The sequence below is a fragment of the Bombyx mori genome, chromosome 13 (assembly GCF_030269925.1).
Source record: "Bombyx mori chromosome 13, ASM3026992v2".
Classification (NCBI taxonomy): Eukaryota; Metazoa; Arthropoda; class Insecta; order Lepidoptera; family Bombycidae; genus Bombyx; species Bombyx mori.
This window is the reverse complement of record NC_085119.1, coordinates 6,120,272-6,137,890: the sequence shown is the minus strand read 5'-3', so window position 1 is coordinate 6,137,890 and position 17,619 is coordinate 6,120,272. Positions and strand designations below refer to the sequence as shown.

The window sequence follows — 17,619 nt, the reverse complement described above, 5'->3', positions numbered from 1 at the left end:
AGAAATAGGTTACAAAGCTAACTATTGTGAAAGCACTACGATAATTCTAAAAGTTTTCCATCGTTACACAACACAAATAACTTGGGAAAAAATAATAGAGTCGACTAAAGCGGTGTTTCTAACACTATTTATAGTCATGAAGGCGGGAACCGTTTTGATCATAAACAAACCTCATCTGATGGATGCAAAGCACAGCTGTACTGTGATTACAAATAAAACATTACATTTTAAATGTAGATCGCTGACGATTGCATATACTGTACAGTTTATCTACATTTTTATGCATTTTTGTCCTTTATGCGTTGATAAGCCGTTCATTAGATTGTGATAAAATGAACAGTTATTAATGGTAAGATCCTCCCGATCCACTAACGGTGCTTTTAGGTACCTCAAGCACCTGCCATCGTTCTCGTCGAACACGTCGTTTGCGACGAAGGGCTCTCATTTTTGGGTGAATACTTTATTCTTCTTTTACGACACTTACACAAAAAGGTGGGATGGTGTTATTCTAGACTTGATTCTATTGAAGTCGTCGTGGCCTAAAGGATAAGACGTCCGGTGCGTTCGTATCGAGCGATGCACCGGTGTTCGAATCTCGCTGGCGGGTACCAATTTTCCTAATGAAATAAGTACTCAACAAATGTTCACGATTGACTTCCACGGTGAAGGAATAACATCGTGCAATAAAAAAATTATAATTTGCGTAATTATTGGTGGTAGGACCTCTTGTGAGTCCGCATGGGTAGGTACCACCGCCCCGCCTATTTCTGCCGTGAAGCAGTAATGCGTTTCGGTTTGAAGGGTGGGGCAGCCGGTGTGACTATACTGAGACCTTAGAACAATTGGCGCATTTACGTTATAGATGTCTATGGGCTCCAGTAACCACTTAACACCGGGTGGGCTGTGAGCTCGTCCACACATCTAAGCAATAAAAAAAAAGACTCATAAAGCCAAAGTGCATACAGAATAGTCCGTACCGGGGTACTACTGGAACGGTGTTACGGTTGAATAATTTATTGGAATTTTAATGTTTGAATCCCAGTATCTATGATTTATAGATCCAAATTTTCACTATTTTCAAAACAAAGGAACTCTTTGGTATCTTTTATTTCATATTTATTTAGAATTTTTTATTAGATACTTTATTTTTCTTCGTCTATGTAAGTAAATATGTTAGATGAAGTATAATAATTTATCAAATAAAACGTATGCTATTTTTAGGTCCATTGTGTAATAGCCCAAGTTTACTAGCGACCCGCCCTCGCTTCGATTTGCAAACATTAAATTTAATTATTAATAGGTAGCTGAGTCTCGCGACGTTACCCGCGATTATGGTCGTACCGCGGGTGACGCCGCGGGGCGAAGCTAGTCTAAAAAAAGTAGCCTAAGTTACTCCTTATATCATCAGCTATCTATCAGTGAGTCTCGTCAAAATCGGTCCAGCCGTTCCAGAGATTAGCCGGAACAAACAGGCAGACAGACAGACAAAAATTGTAAAAAATGCTATTTTGGTGTATGTACCGTATATATATTCATATGCATGTAGTAAAAAGCGGTTATTTCAATATTACAAACAGACACTCCAATTTTATTTATATGTATAGATATGTAAACATACAGTATACATAAAATACTATTACTTTCATCATAAGCTGCTCAAAATGATGATCAAATAGCTGTAAAACAGCCGTCATCAATTGGAATTGCCAACAGCTTAATTCGCCGTGAGCACTCGTGTAGACACCTCACGTTATGTATGATTTTCTGGAAAATTTTAAATACCATTCCTTCTTTTGCAGTTTTTGGTATGAGCTTGTGGCGGGTAGTCGTCATATACAATACAAGATAATTGACAGATGCCTGAATCTCGCTTAGCGCTAGCGTACATATATACAAGTTCCGAAGAACAACATTCGGACCATCGGTCTACCGAGTAATAGAGTAGTATCACCCGCTCGATGGAAGATCTTCCCTTTGTCGTATATCTCCCCACAAGCTCCCCTCCGTCGTGCTTCGAAGGTCGAGTGCTATGACATCATATCTTACGTAACGAAGTCCTTAGAGGTGACTTGACTATGCCCGTGACGTTATTGAACAAATAATATTCATCGCAAACATTTTCATAAGCATAACTAAATAGGACTCTATGTAGATTAGATTATTGATTCATTTCGAACGAATGCGGGTCTGTAATTTCGTTGTCGAGGGCAATGGATTTCGCATTTGTTGCTTTCCGTTTTGTATGTATTGCTTCGGAATTGAATTGAGCTCAATATTAATACCTTGATCTCTTTCAAGAATCAGAAATACATACGGTCATTTCAAAAGTGACTTTGTTTTGAATGGTATAAGAAATGTTTTTGTATTTATATGCAGTTTTTAGCAATTCGTAAAATAAAATAGGGCAAATTATGACGCGTTAAAATATAAAGTGTGAGATAAAAAATTTGCATGTAAATATTTTATTACATTTTCTTGGGAAGTTATATAGTTGACTGTCCAAGCGAAATTACTTAATTTATAATTCGTTGTAAATTTACTATTGAAATTGGAAAATCCTTTATTGGACGTCACTTCCAGAAAGGAAAGTTTTAAATACAATGAATTGTGTTAAGATCGATTGTCTTAATCGTTAAAACGATATCTTTCCAGTAGCATTACAATTTTACCAACCAAGTGTAAATACACTATCTTTTTCAGTACTAGAGTTACTAGTATGTGTTGTTGTTGTGTGTAAATGGGTGAGGATATTTGCCAGTTATTTTATACTCATAAAATTCTTGAAATTTCTTGTTTCGTTAAGTGACAGGGCCGTATCAGAGATTATCGTTCGGATAGCTATGCTGGCTGAGTGGTTAATTTGGTTAATGATGTCGGCGTTCTCCTGTCCTGGTGAAACTGGAAAGGCCTCCGGGCCACCAGTAATCCTTCATAAAAAAATCATGCGCGTTCAATTCCCTTTCTTTAATAGAAATAGTCGACGTATATGCTATCGTATAATCGTATGATATATAGAATATCATCGTATCTTTATTAAAGTTTTCTAAGATACGGAGCTTCTGGAGACAAGTAACAATACCCATAACTTAAGTTAAACTTCTTGAGTATTATTATATTAAACGCGTTTGTCGAAAAAGAACGAAAAAAAAGATAAAAATCTTGCCATAAAAACAAAAAAACCATCGGGTAACATTAAACCGACGTAAAGCTTATGACACACAGTTTTAAATCAATCAAGTTTAAGTAGCACGATAATGTGATCGCAAAATAGTAAACCAAATACTGTTATAGAAATCCCAGATAGGTTTTTGATAAAACGACTCCCCATTAAAAATATTATCAGTAGTATTTAATGGCTTATAAGGCTTTTCTACATTTCCTGAGATCGTTATTAAACTGTGTGCTTAGTGTGAGTTTTTTAACGTTCTCGATAGCGTAAAAGTTAACTCAAAATTGTATGCAGTTGGAACAGCGCCCCTAGCGTCAAATGTAGGCAAACGTTCCAACTCCATACGAATTTGAGATAACTTTTACGCCATCGAGAACGTTAAAAAACTCGCACTAAACACATTGGCCGTTGAATGGATCAGTTGTTGTTTCGCCAAATGTAACTTGCGCAATGTCTTTTGTACACCTGCCCTATGTTGCGCTCAAGGTGATAATACATTCTTGTTCGATTTTTATGTATGATATTCGATATCGATGTATGTATGATATGTATGTATGATATCGATGATATTTAAATTTTAATTTGCAGATGAGGTTGAATTTTGAATTTTCATTTTTATATAAGTACATTTTGTCAATATGTACGATTCGAATTTTTAATTCAAACAATAAGATTTTATTGTGTCATAGAACGGGAAAGTGCGTTGTATTTGTTTTTAATGTACCTTTCAATTTAGAATGTGTTGCTTAGTGATCGAACTCCCTACTCCTCTATGCCACAGTTTGAATGATACAGGCCACCTTAAGCTTTTCTATCAAAACGCCGGTTGACAGCTGACGGTCCTCAATGTATTTCGAACTTAAGCCTGACCAAAAAAGCCCAAAATCAATTTTGTTTCATTTCAATTGAGTACTTAACATAATTAGAAGTCTGGACCTATTTATTATCTTCGAAATAAGTCATGCGAACGACCAGCTCGATTTTGAATAGGAGACAGCTACGGCATTACTTAAATGCTCAAAAAACTGTGTTCCATCGTGATTTGAATATAATAATATATATCTCACGATTATTGCAATTTTGTAGTAGATGACGTCATCAGAACATATGTAATTTACGTCTAAAAAGGAAACGCGGTCGTTGCTAGTCTTGCAACACTTCCAATCCAACCTAGTTCAGTTTCCGTTTCAGTGCCTGTTCTATTTGTGTTGGAACTGGGAGAAAAAACGCAATAAGGAAATTACGGCTCAGAAAATGGGTTAACTTGATTTCTAAACACAAAGCCAGAACAGTTTAGTTTGCTAAGCGCGATCTAAATGCAAACGATTTCTCATTACTAAATTACCTACGTACAGAAATGTTCGCAAAACCATTTCGCAGAATTTAAATTCGTAGTATCTCTCGAAGAACTATGTCAATAAAAGCAGCTGACTACGAACCGCGATGCTATTAAAAGATTTTATTATAATTAGATTTAGCACTGAAGATTAATTGTGTCACAAGCAACAGTTGGTCGAACTATTTAAACGTTCCCGACTATTTTTACAGAATCATTTTGTATTGGGGTTCCTCATGGAGGTCAATTGATGGATAAAGTTGAATTTCCTTCAGAATCCGCAACAGGGTGACATGGTTTTTCAATGACACAGGCTGCCTGGCCAAAAAAAAAGACCGGGGAAGAGCACTGCCCAAACGTCCATTAGGAACGATGATTATAAAGTCATCCATTTATTACCGGGAATCCGAACTTGGAGCTGTGGAACGAAATTTATTCTCTGCTGGCTTTGGGATTTAAAAGCTCAAGTAACTTTGGTGCACGAGGAAAAGAATTGCATCCATGTCCGGCTTTTGACAGCAGCAGCTGTTCGAACTAGCAATGAAATAAATAATAGAAAATAAATTTTAATAAATTTGAATTCTATTAATAAATTTGAATTATATTTTTTAGTTCGATTTTCTACAAAAGCGTATTTTGTTAGTTTTTTAAACTATTATTTATTTTTCATTTTTTAGTTCAATTTCAATTTTTTCAATTATTATTTTTCAATTTTTTTGTTTTTAATATTGAATTGTCGTCGGTCCTTAATAAGTATACCTACCAAATTTCGAGTTAATCCGACGTTTTGAAGGGGGTCAAAATCACGTTCAGATTCCTTTACAAACATACATACGTCTGAGGCCAATAAAAGCGTATTAATATTAAATTCAACTTGACATTTGATTCGATATATGCGTTCCAGATGAATTGATAACTATTATAGATGATTAATCCAGATGAGCATGGATTTTAATGATTATTAAAAAATAGCATTGCTCAAGGCTTATACAAGTTAATCATTGGAATCTACGTCTAAAATAGCCCATAATTGCGAATAATATCGAGTATGAATTCAAAAATAAATATTGTGCGGCAATCATTTTTATTTATTTTAACCGACTTCAATAAAAGAGGATACTCTAAATTCGACTGTATTTTTGTATGTATGTTGTTAACCTCAGAATTTTTTCTACGTAAACGGATGTTTTTTTTTTATTTGAAAATTTTCATGTAGACGCATTTAAATTTTATCACGATCGGACCAGTAACATTTATCCTTAATCATGCATAATATTTAATTGACTTAGTAATTAATGGTATTTTCATGTTATTTTGTTGAAGTGCATTTAATTTTTTTTGTTAAACTTTTGTATCATTAATGTGCCATACAGTCCAATGTTCCGTGAAGTGTAATAATTCTCCAAACTAAACAATGACGCATTCTGGGTTATAGCTGTTACAAAATTTTACGTCCCATTACTTTCGATATTTCAATCATATTTGGCTGTTTCATCAACAGCTATGTTTATGTTAACGGTGCAGTCAGTTCCAATAGACTGCTTAAACAATATACCACACGGCCGTCCTAGTTTCTTTTTTATGTACGGATTTAACAGTATCAGTTTTAATGAGTACTCGAGAAAAGTCGTAAATTGAAAGATAAATTTATAATTAGCCCGACAAAACGGCTAAGTAACGTTTTCTGCTTTGTCTATCAGCCAATTTTTTGTTCAACAACTATTTGATAGTCTTTTGTACTATACATTTAAAAGATTTTTTTAAGAGATATGTATTTTTTAATTTTAAAATCTTATTAAGATTTTATAAAAGAGAACATGTTAAATATAAAATTAATCTAAAGCTTGAGGTGTCAGAGATTAAGGTCGGATTTAGATTATTGGATAAACATTAATTTCAATAAGTATACCCGGAATTCATTATTTGTCCACTATTAAAAGATTTCGTAAAAGTAAATATGTACATTAATTGGTTATATTACTTCTATCTACCAGGTATTGTTAGTATTTGAAAAACTAGTTATACGTTTTTTTACTGGTGGCAGGACCTCTGGTGAGTCCGCGCGGGTAGGTACCACCGCCCTGCCTATTTCTGCCGTGAAGCAGTAATGCGTTTCGGTTTGAAGGGTGGAGCAGCCGTTGTAACCATACTGAGATCTTAGAACTTATATCTCAAGGTGGGTAGCGCATTTACGTTGTAGATGTCCATACAGTACTACAGTAACCACTTAACAACAGGTGGGCTGTGAGCTCGTCCACCCATCTAAGCAATAAAAAAAATACTATTAAGTTCCATCATCATCATCACTTATCATCCACTTATTTATTGCACGGTGGCCGGCAATAAGTGGATGAGGAGAGCCGCAGACCGGGCTCAGTGGTGTAGATTGGGAGAGGCCTATGTCCAGCAGTGGACGACTATGGGCTGTTGATGATGATGATGATGATGAAGTTTAATAAATTAACAAGACAGTGTGTGCCCCTGTACAATCAATGCAGACCAGTAACAATTTTAGTCTTCATATGTGATGCATTTATATATTAAATAATGTGCATTGAATTTGTTTTTTTCGATCAACGCAACTAACTAATCTAATTTCTCGCCGAATCTTCTCCGTGAGTCGCGATTCTGATCCGGTGGTAGATTTTGTGAAGCATTGTTCTTGTTAGGGCTAGTGTTAACAAAATTACTCACCCAGCGCCAGCGAGAAGCTACCAGCGAATAAGTAGTGAAAATGTAATTTATATGTTCAATTTGAAAACATGAAAAAGTTTTATTGATTGAAGGGTTTTACTATAGTATATATAGTGTCGGTGCCACTACCCGAACTGCATACATTTTTGAGTTAACTTTTACGCTATCGAGAACGTGAAAAAACTCGCACTAAGCACACAGGCCTTAAGGTTGCACCGGTATTCACGTTGTGATTTCCATGGGCCCCGTAAACTTCTTCACTCAAGTTGCGTCATTATCTATCGATCGAAAGCTACATCTCGATTCGATCATGGATCAGGTACTAAATAGGTGCATGCTTTAATTACACGCTACAGAAATAGTATATACAAATATATAAGATGTGACAATGGGTAGTTAAATTCTTAATCGTTTGGAGCCTCTGGGTATGCGGAGGGACTTCGGTTCCCTCTGTATTTTGTACCGCATGTTCCATGGGGAATGCTCTGAGGAATTGTTCGAGATGATACCAACGTCTCGTTTTTACCATCGCACCGCCCGCCACCGGAGTAGAGTTCATCCATACTACCTGGAGCCACTGCGGTCATCCACAGTGCGTTTCCAGAGATCTTTTTTGCCACGTACCATCCGGCTATGGAATGAGCTCCCTTCCACGGTGTTTCCCGAGCGCTATGACATGTCCTTCTTCAAACGAGGCTTGTGGAGAGTATTAAGCGGTAGGCAGCGGCTTGGCTCTGCCCTTGGCATTGCTGAAGTCCATGGGCGACGGTAACCACTCACCATCAGGTGGGCCGTATGCTCGTCTGCCTACAAAGACAATAAAAAAAAAAAAAAAAAAAATCACATATTTTTTTTGGTTCTCAAAGTTACAACGGTCCTGCATATTTGTGCCAGGAAGTATTCATGCGTACTAAGAGGTAGGATAGTCGATGAACTAAAAGTTCAAAGCAATTGAACATTAACCTTATTTCGCAAGGAGGACGGCGTTTTTCACTTTGTGATATTAACGGGCTGCCATATCCGCTGCGTGTGGTCACAATCAATTGCGAAGCATCATTTTACTGTCAAGTTCTTTAAGAATTTGCCGCCACGGTGTTTCCCAAGCGCGATGAGACGTCGTTAACGGTAAAGCGTCTTGGTTGCGTTTTTGCTGTTGCTGATGTATGCAGCTGTTAGTGTCTTTGAGGACCACTGAAAAAAAGGTTGGGCAGTGAAGTAATTTGCTCATTAATAAAGAAAAAAAAAGAGTATTATGGTTGCAAGCGTCACAAGACTTACTTTATTTAAAACAGCATGTATGCGAATTTTTACTGGTGGTAGGACCTCTTGTGAGTCCGCGCGGGTGGGTGCCACCGCCCTGCCTATTTCTGCCGTGAAGCGGTAATGCGTTTCGGTTTGAAGGGTGGGGCAGCCGTCGTTGCTTTACTTGAGACCTTAGAACTTGTATCTCAGGGTGGGTGGCGCATTTGCGTTGTGGATGTCTATGGGCTCCAGTAACCACTTGACATCAGGTGGGCTGTGAGCTCGTCCACCCATCTAAGCAATAAAAAAAAAAAAGAATTTGTTTTTATTTTATTTAGCACACGATTATCCCATTTTTATATATAAGCGGAATAAAGACCGTTACTTTGTTTTACGGAATGTGTTTCAAACGCTCAAAAAGGAAAATAAACGAAATTGTTGTTCAAGCTATTTTTTCCTTTGACGTAGTCTTAAAAAAATTTTGTACTACCTTGAAATTTGTTGATTTTAAATGAAATCTACGACAACATAGCGCATTATAAAGTAACTAACTGGGTTTATATTTTTAATTATTAATTACACGGCGGAATGAGCTCACGGCCCACCTGGTGTTAAGTTGTGACTGACGCCTATAGACATCACACCTCCAGACATGAGGGCTAAGTCTGAATAGTATAGCTTAACGGCTGTCTCGCCCTTCAAGCCCAAACGCATTAAGCTTCGTAGCAGATATAGGCAGGGTGGTAGTACGTATCCGTGCGGGTTCGGAAGTTGCCTGATCAGTTTTGTATTACTAAGTAGCAATCGTCATCGTAAAAAGAAACAGTTCTAGTGTGAGCCAGTGTGTCAGCTTCAAACCTTGTCATTAGAAAGGCGCGGCACGTAATTGGAGTATGCTCTACTTTAGGGCGGTTAAGAACCTAGTAGACACGTTTTTTTTTTTATATTATTTTATTCGCTCGTTCGATCGTAGACAAATTTCCGTGTTCACTTATGACCATGTTTCGCATGTGGCATTGAGGGCACGTGTAGAATCATTGGACGATAAGCGAAATCTCTTTACGAGCTCATTGAAAAGCGCATTTCTATTGAAAGATATTATTGTAATCATGCGTAGAGGTCGTGGCCTGGAACTATGTTGTGAAATTAAAAGAAACCTTATTTCTCTCGTGAAGTACTCAGCCGTTTCAATTCAAGGGTATTTAAATTTAAACGTTATTATAATGCAATAGAGATTTTTATTTCACAATCGAAGGTCGGTTCTGCAACTCCATACAAGGTCCTCATGTGTTCTTTTTTTATTGCTTAGAGGTTGGACGATCTCACGGCCCACCTGGTGTTAAGTGGTTACCGGATCCCATAGACATCTACAACGTAAATGTTGTCACCCACCTAAAAAGTTCGTCTTCGCATAAATACGCCAGTAAAAATTATCCAATTTCATGCGAAGATCCACGGACGTAGAATTTGAAATTGACACCTTAAAAAAGTTATTAGATCAAATTATGGATGAGTTGTATGGATCATAACGCGAGTCCCGCACGTGCGTGGTTTCATGCTTCGGTCCACTGACCTGTTGGCCTGATTAGACTCGATCGATTGCACGGATGTCCTTCGTGAATTCGTTACAAAGAATTATGTCGTTTAATCGTATGGTTTAATACAATTTTAAAAGGTCTTTATTATAGGCTTAGTTCAAAAAGAGTTTTTGTTATAAAGAGTGTTATATCGAAGTTCAATTGGGGCTTTACACGAAAATGTTGTTGACGTGATGACTTGATAACTTGATGTTGTCCTAGAAGAAATTTATTTTATATTGGATATACATCTTAATTACTATAATACTCGCGTTATAAATTCTAAATTAATTTTAACATTCGCATTCAAATGTTAGAGCGTAGCGAGTCGGTACTACTGAACAATGAGAAACAGTATGTGAAGGCTTAGACGACGAAAGAAAAAGATCTTCCACCGAGCGGATGATATTGCTCGTTAGACCGACGGTCCAAATGTGATCGTTCGGTACTTGTATATATGCAAGATTATCTTCATAATGTCGTAAGCGAGATTCAGGCATCTGTCAAATATCTTGTATTGTATGATGGCTACCCGCCGCAAGTAAGTTTTATCTATATACGTGAAGCAAAAACTTTGTACCTCTTTTTACGAAAATTACGCGGACGGAGGAGTATGAAATTTCCCACACTTATAGAGAATGTAGAGATGGAGTGCAGATTGTTAATTTTTTTTAAATTAGGGATAATAAGTCAATTAAATCAATTAAAGAAAACATTACACACAGTATCATGTATTTGACACACACACGCATGCATACTATTTGTATAGTATCAAACTTTTCTTATTGCTTATAGTCTGTGGTCATATTGAGAACAGATTTTTTTTTTTTTTTTTGTTGCCTAGATGTGTGGACGAGCTCACAGCCCACCCGGTGTTAAGTGGTTACTGGAACCCATAGACATCTACAACGTAAATGCGCCACACACCTTGAGATAGAAGTTCTAAGGTCTCAGTATAGTTACAACGGCTGCCCCACCCTTCAAACCGAAACGCATTACTGCTTCACGGCAGAAATAGGCGGGGCGGTGGTACCTACCCGTGCGGACTCACAAGAGGTCCTACCACCAGTAAAAAATGTTTAAATAATGTTTGTCTTTATTATGTAATATTTGTTTAAGTGTATTAATTAATCTGTGATTATAGAAGTACGAGTATAATAAATAGTCTTTGACTGTTTGATGATAGAATCCTAATAGTGTACAAACTTATAATTTCAATTAATTAAAGTCGAATTTCGACTCCTGCGGGACAACTAGTTTAAACAAAAATCTCTTTCACCATGTACTATTCGTCAACCAAAGAACGAGGTGTTGAACTTCATAGTTTTACTTGTACTTATGTACGTGGAAATACCGGAACAACCGCTTCATTATGCTGGTGGTCTTGCCGTAGCGAGTATATTGAGTGGGAAGACACAGTCCATTGATGTCTGAAATTTATACTTTTACATTATTCTTAAGTAATGTAGGCAGACGAAAGACCGACAGCTGGTGAGCTGTTTTTTTTTTTATAGCTAAGATGGGTGGACGACCTCACAGCCCACCTGGTGCTAAGTGGTTACTGGAGCCCATAGACATCTACAACGTAAATGCGCCACCCACCTTAAGATATAAGTTCTAAGGTCTCAAGTATAGTTACAACGGCTGCCCCGCCCTTCAAACCGAAACGCATTAATGCTTCACGGCAGAAATAGGCAAATGGTATTAGGTGGTTACCTTCGCCGCCCACCTTAAAAGTTCTTCTTCACATAAATACGCCAATAAAAATTGTCCAATTTCATGCGAAAACAAGCTGACGTACAAGTTGCATTGACATCTGTAATATCATTGGTGACTACAACAATATTACATTTAACGAAGCTTCAACTATTGTTGATCGAAGCTGGGCGCGGCTTTGTTCCCGAAACGAACTCATTTGCATAGTGCTTTGTGTAAATAAATGAATTTATGTATACGATACGTGCCCGAACTGGGTCAGGTCGACTGCAACAGTTTTTTAATTATATCTGTAACATTTGCCGCGCATTTCTCGATTCAGTTTTAGGTAGATTACCTGCGTTTAGAATATTCTAGAATCTTAGAAGAAATTCCGTGTTTTATGTTTTTGTATTTAAATTAAATACAAACAAAAGTATTAAAATAATTGAAGGTATCGTGTTGGTTTCATAAGAAATATAATATTAAGTCAGTTTACAAAGTAACAATTTAGTTAGGGTAACAAAATATATTTCAACATGACAGAGAATAAAATATGATAATTAAGAAAATATGAAACAAAACATATAATCATAACATAATATTTCTTTGTCAAACAAAACACACCGGCGTCACATTATAATTTTATTACAGGTTTTCGTTTTCAAGATCGGTTCCTTTCCCAGGGAAACATGGTCGACATGGTTGTGAATAGCCGATGCCCTTGGGCCGCGATGACCACTTTTTATCTTTATTACGTTCTGTCATTGGCGGTGATTAAAAAAAAATCCATTATCTCAGCTAATTTAATCGATGAGCTTCGGCAGGGCTTGGCTATGCTTGGATTACTGGTGTTCTCATAACAACGGATACGGTCAGATGGATCGTACGCTCGCTTGCCTCCGATACCAATAAACACAATTTTTGTTGAATTATATATCGTATAAATCGTTATACTTATCTTATATCTTTAAACGAGCACTTCTCTATATTAAGTATATACTCTGAATCTAGGAAAAGGCGCCAACGATTTTCATAAAATATATTTTATAGGGGATTTCGGGGGCGATAAATCGATCTAGCTACGATTTATTTTCAGAATATTTAGCTGCGATTTATTTTTTTATTTTTGTTGTTTTATTCGTGTTTTCAATAATCAACTTTATCGATAATCAACTTATGACTTCCCGACATCTATTGGCGAATAATAATACTATTTTTCTTAATTGAGAGCAACTAACTGTTTTAAAGACACAATAACACTAAAGCTACTTCAGCAGATGGCGTTGTTAAGTAACCCGAAGCCAATGAGTGTTTGGTTTAAGGTTAGACCAAAAAAATAAATTGTTTATTTATATTATTTATGTCTTTTTAACTCACGTGTTTACTTAAACATGCCTAAACGATCTTGGAATATTTCATCATTTTGTCAATATAATTCGTGTTTAAATATAATTTCTAAGAAACACAATTTATCAAAAAGAAAATACCGAGCAAAGCTCAGTCATCATCTAGTATCTAATAGAACAACAACATTGAATTCATTTTGAATCAACGGTATGAAATTACAAATTCTAAAATGCTTCGACCGAAAATTTCCGTTGCACGGTCATTCATAGTGGTGCTTAATAGTCTTGACACGTTTCCAACGCCTTATAAATATTGCAGTTATTCATTTGACGTCGGTATTTGCACTTTAATATGGATAGAAAAACATAAGCGCCGTAGGGACAAGCTGTGGCCTCAGCGTTACTTCATGCAAAAATTCAACCAAACTTCATCACTGTAAATTATTTCAAACAGTTTTTTAGATTATTCTAAAAAAATAGTTCAAAATACTATTATATTATTGCCTATTATATTACGTTATATTATGTCTAAAGCTTATAATATAACATTATTTCATAATGGTTGCGAGCTCTTTTGCACCTTAAATTTACCAAAAGCAAAAAGTAGATATTAGCGGAGAATTTGTTTTGTGTATTCAAAATGATTGCAACACATTTTCGAGTAACTGATACTGATAAAGGCAAATTGAGATACAGCACCATCTATTGAACATTAATACGATGATTTAATGATTTTCACATCGCCTGTTTAGGAATCAGTAGTCAAATGCCGAAAAGGTAATATTTTAAAAAGTATAAAAAAGTTTCATTCATAATCTCATTCAAACGAAAACATTGCCAAACATTTGTAACAGTACTTTTGTTTTGAAATTCGATTGATGAATTTTGCAATGTATTATATTACAAAAAAAAATGTACGCGTGGCAGTTTTAATTATTGGATTCTCTCACGGTTTTTGTTTGGCAGTTCATGTTCCCACGTGAAACATTTTATCTGTTGTGAAGTTAATTAAACAAACAATATTTTATATTTGTTTTAATATCGAGTTTGGATTACAAGGACCAGTTAGAGAGTCAGATCATTTCAATAGCAGAAGTCAGTGCGTTTTTGAGCAGTCCGTTTGGTTCAGCAGTTTTTTACAGATTTTTGCCCACCACTCACTAATGACTCTCGTGTAGTGGGGATCCGCGGTGGCGACTACAGTAAAAGACTCAACCTCCTCTGACCTCTCAAAGAATGGGAAACGGTAAAAAACGAAACGACACTTAGCCAGAAACTGAAGAGAATTTCAATCGAGGAGAGTACAACTACCTTGCACTACGGACCTTTTCTAAAATGGGGCAACAAAAATGTTTAATAGTTGATGCTACCTTTTCTAAAATGACGGACCTTTTCTAAAATGGGGCAACAAAAATGTTTAATAGATGATGACCTTGAAAACTGAGGTGAATTTTTAATAATGTTGTAATTTATTACAAATATTCTATTCTTCAGTACGAGCACTTACTTTGCGGAGGTATGTAGGATGGTGGTTTAAGACCTCATCATCATCATAGTCAATTACTGTTGGCAAAGCAGTCGTGGTCATATGGAATCCTGGTTTATTATACCCTTAACAGCTGCTTTCCATAATTCGCGAACTGATCTACATGAGTACGCGGATATCTACTTATATACCTATATATATATATGAAAATGAATTGCTGTTCGTTAGTCTCGCTAAAACTCGAGAACGGCTGGACCGATTTGGCTAATTTTGGTCTTGAATTATTTGTGGAAGTCCAGAAAAGGTTTAAAAGGTAGATAAATATGAAAATGCTCGAAATTAAATAAAAATAACAATTTTGTTTTCCCTTTGATGCGTCCCCCGTCGGACGGATTCGTTTTGATCGTTTTAAGTTTATTTTATACAAAAGTTTAGGTCTTTTATTTATCGATTGAGGCACTACGAAGTATGCCGGGTCAGCTAGTAAATGGATAAGATATTAACTAGATTTAAAGTTTCCGTACTTATTTTTTTTTACCGCCTTTTTAAGATGCTATTTCTCTTCACACACAGGTGCGCGTCCGCGAGTTTTACATCGCGATGCAGCGTTGTCCTTACATCCACGAGATGAAGGAGCGACTGCTAGGCGCACCAGTCGAAGTCCCCGATCAGAAAGAAATACGTGAGGTTCCAAGGGACCGCGCCCCCGACCATCAGGAGACCCAGGTCGGCACCATCGTCAAAGTGAGCCTCATCTACCATCTTATCACCGTGACTGCCTTGAACTGTGATAATATATGTTGTTCAATCTTCGAATAATAACTTTTATAAGTGCATAGTCTTTTTTTCATCGAGTTTCAAAATTATTCAATATTTAAAAAGAGAATCAAAGATCAATTGAATTAAAAAAAAATACAAAAAAAATATTTTTTATCTTACTGCACAACATACCATTATAAGTTTTTTATGTTTATAATGTTTACTAGTATAGATAAATAAATAAATAACAACATTAATAAAAAAACCTTCATTGTGTGTATAGTAAGCATCGCAAAATGGAGTTCAAGGTAGTTTTCATAACATTTTAGAATTTCGATAAATAGTATCTAATAGTGTAGAGCGTAGAATCCAATCTTGAAATAATCAACTTTATTAATTATAAAGTATCTTTACTATCTTAGAAGTTTACGTGCGTTTTAGATAAAATTAGCAAACCTTAATTTTTAAGATTCAGTTTGCTTGAATTGATATTTTTTTTAGATAATCTTTTTGAGATATTTGGTATAAATAATTTAGTAATGACGTAATTTTCAGCTGAATTCAGACGGGTACGGATCCCATACCTCGCCGGCTCGCGCTCCCCTCGTCACTGACGAGTGCGAGGCGCCGGCGGAGGAGACCGAAGCCCTGACACCGACAGATGCAGTACTCCAGTACCGAGCTTGCTGTCAACCTGACACTACCCCTAAAAATGCCAAGTATGTTATAGGCTCTTGTGTTTAAGTTTAGCTATGTATAAAAGTATTAAGAACTAGCTGACCCGGCAGACTTCGTAGTGCCTCAATCGATAAGTAAAAGACCTAAACTTCTGTATAAAATAAATTTAAAACAAACAAAAAGAACCCGTCCGACGGGGGACGTATCAAAGGGAAAACAAAATTATTATTTTTATTTCATTCGTCGGTGATTTTAGCGGTAAAGAATCTAATAAAGAATCAACGGCAATATATTTAAAAATATGAAATAAGTAAATAAATAAAAAATGTAACAAAAATAATAATATATATTATGCTTTATTGTGCATCAGAATAACAAAAAGCAAAAAGAGCTTGAGGGTGATGAACTGGCTGGACTATCTAAAAAAAATGTTAAGTTTTTTTATATCTTACATAGTTGGATGAATTCACGGCTCACATGGTGTTTAGTGGTTATCGGCGCCATATAGCTTAAATGCCGTTATCCACCTTGAGACACGAATTCTACGTCCCCATTTTTACAGTACAACGACTGCTCTATCCTTCAAGCCGAAACTCAATAGGTAGGGTGGGGGTAGGCTACCCATGAGGGCTTACGAGACATCCTACCACCATTAATTACGCAAATTACAATTTTTTGTGGGTTTTATTTTAATTATATGAATAACATATTACAGTGTGAACCTTTGTTATGTAGGTATTTCATCTGCAAGCGGGATTTAAACACGGGCAAAAAAAAAAATCGAAATATTTCGCATATGTCGCATGCTTGTTGTCGAAATTTTACCTATTCGTAGGAAAAATGATGATATTAACTTTACAAACTCTAGCATTTGTTTTTCGTACAATATTATTTAATTTAAAAGAACTATACCTTTCGACTTAATTCAAAAAATAGGACAGTACATAACAGACATAATCACATTACGTTCTATTTAACCAATAAAGGACACTTGTCCGAACAAAGCAGAATCAACAAACAATTTAAAAATAAATACATATAATGGGAGGAAGCTTCAATAAAAGCACGTCCATGGGGCGCGATGGACAATCCATTAAATAGGGGACATACCTAAGACTCTAAATAAAGGCATCGGAAACGATCACTGTTGGGAATAAAGTAAACTTTTATACGTAATAAATAAAGTTTTTTTTTATTGCTTAGATCGATGGACGAGCTCACAGCCCTCCAGGTGTTAGGTGGTTACTGGAGCTCATAGACATCTACGACGTAAAATGCGCCACCCACCTTGAGATACAAGTTATAAGGTCTCAAGTATAGTTATAACGGCTGCCCTACACTTCAAACCGAAACGTATTATTGCTTCATGGAAGAAATAGGCGGGGTGGTGGTACCTACCCGTGCGGACTCACAAGAGGTCCTACCACCAGTAAAAAAGTAACCAATTAGTTTTTTTGGTTAGATGGTTAAATTATCTCATGACCCACCTGACGTAACAAGGCTACCGAAGCTGATAGACGTAATTCCGCGTCACCCACTTTGAGATTTGGAATCGACGTCAATTGTTTTGGATGATAGCTGTCCAATCCTTAAGCCATACCCAGACATGAAGTCCCAAATTTCATTGTATTACC

General features: G+C 36.2%; 1 protein-coding gene across 16 annotated transcripts in view; it reads left to right on the top strand.

Annotated features, from left to right (window-relative positions):
• The window catches only part of LOC101740145 (proton channel OtopLc), a 45,692-nt gene that overhangs the window by 12,325 nt on the left and 15,748 nt on the right, over positions 1-17,619 (top strand). For 13 of the 16 annotated variants that reach the window (XM_038015142.2, XM_062671754.1, XM_062671755.1 and 10 more), the window contains exons 2-3: positions 15,122-15,292; positions 15,863-16,026. In XM_038015142.2, the coding sequence (XP_037871070.1) occupies positions 15,149-15,292; positions 15,863-16,026 (308 nt within the window). In that variant the 5' untranslated portion in view covers positions 15,122-15,148. The remainder of the gene's footprint in view (positions 1-15,121; positions 15,293-15,862; positions 16,027-17,619) is intronic. The other 3 variants (XM_062671753.1, XM_062671747.1, XM_038015136.2) reach the window with 1 other exon arrangement.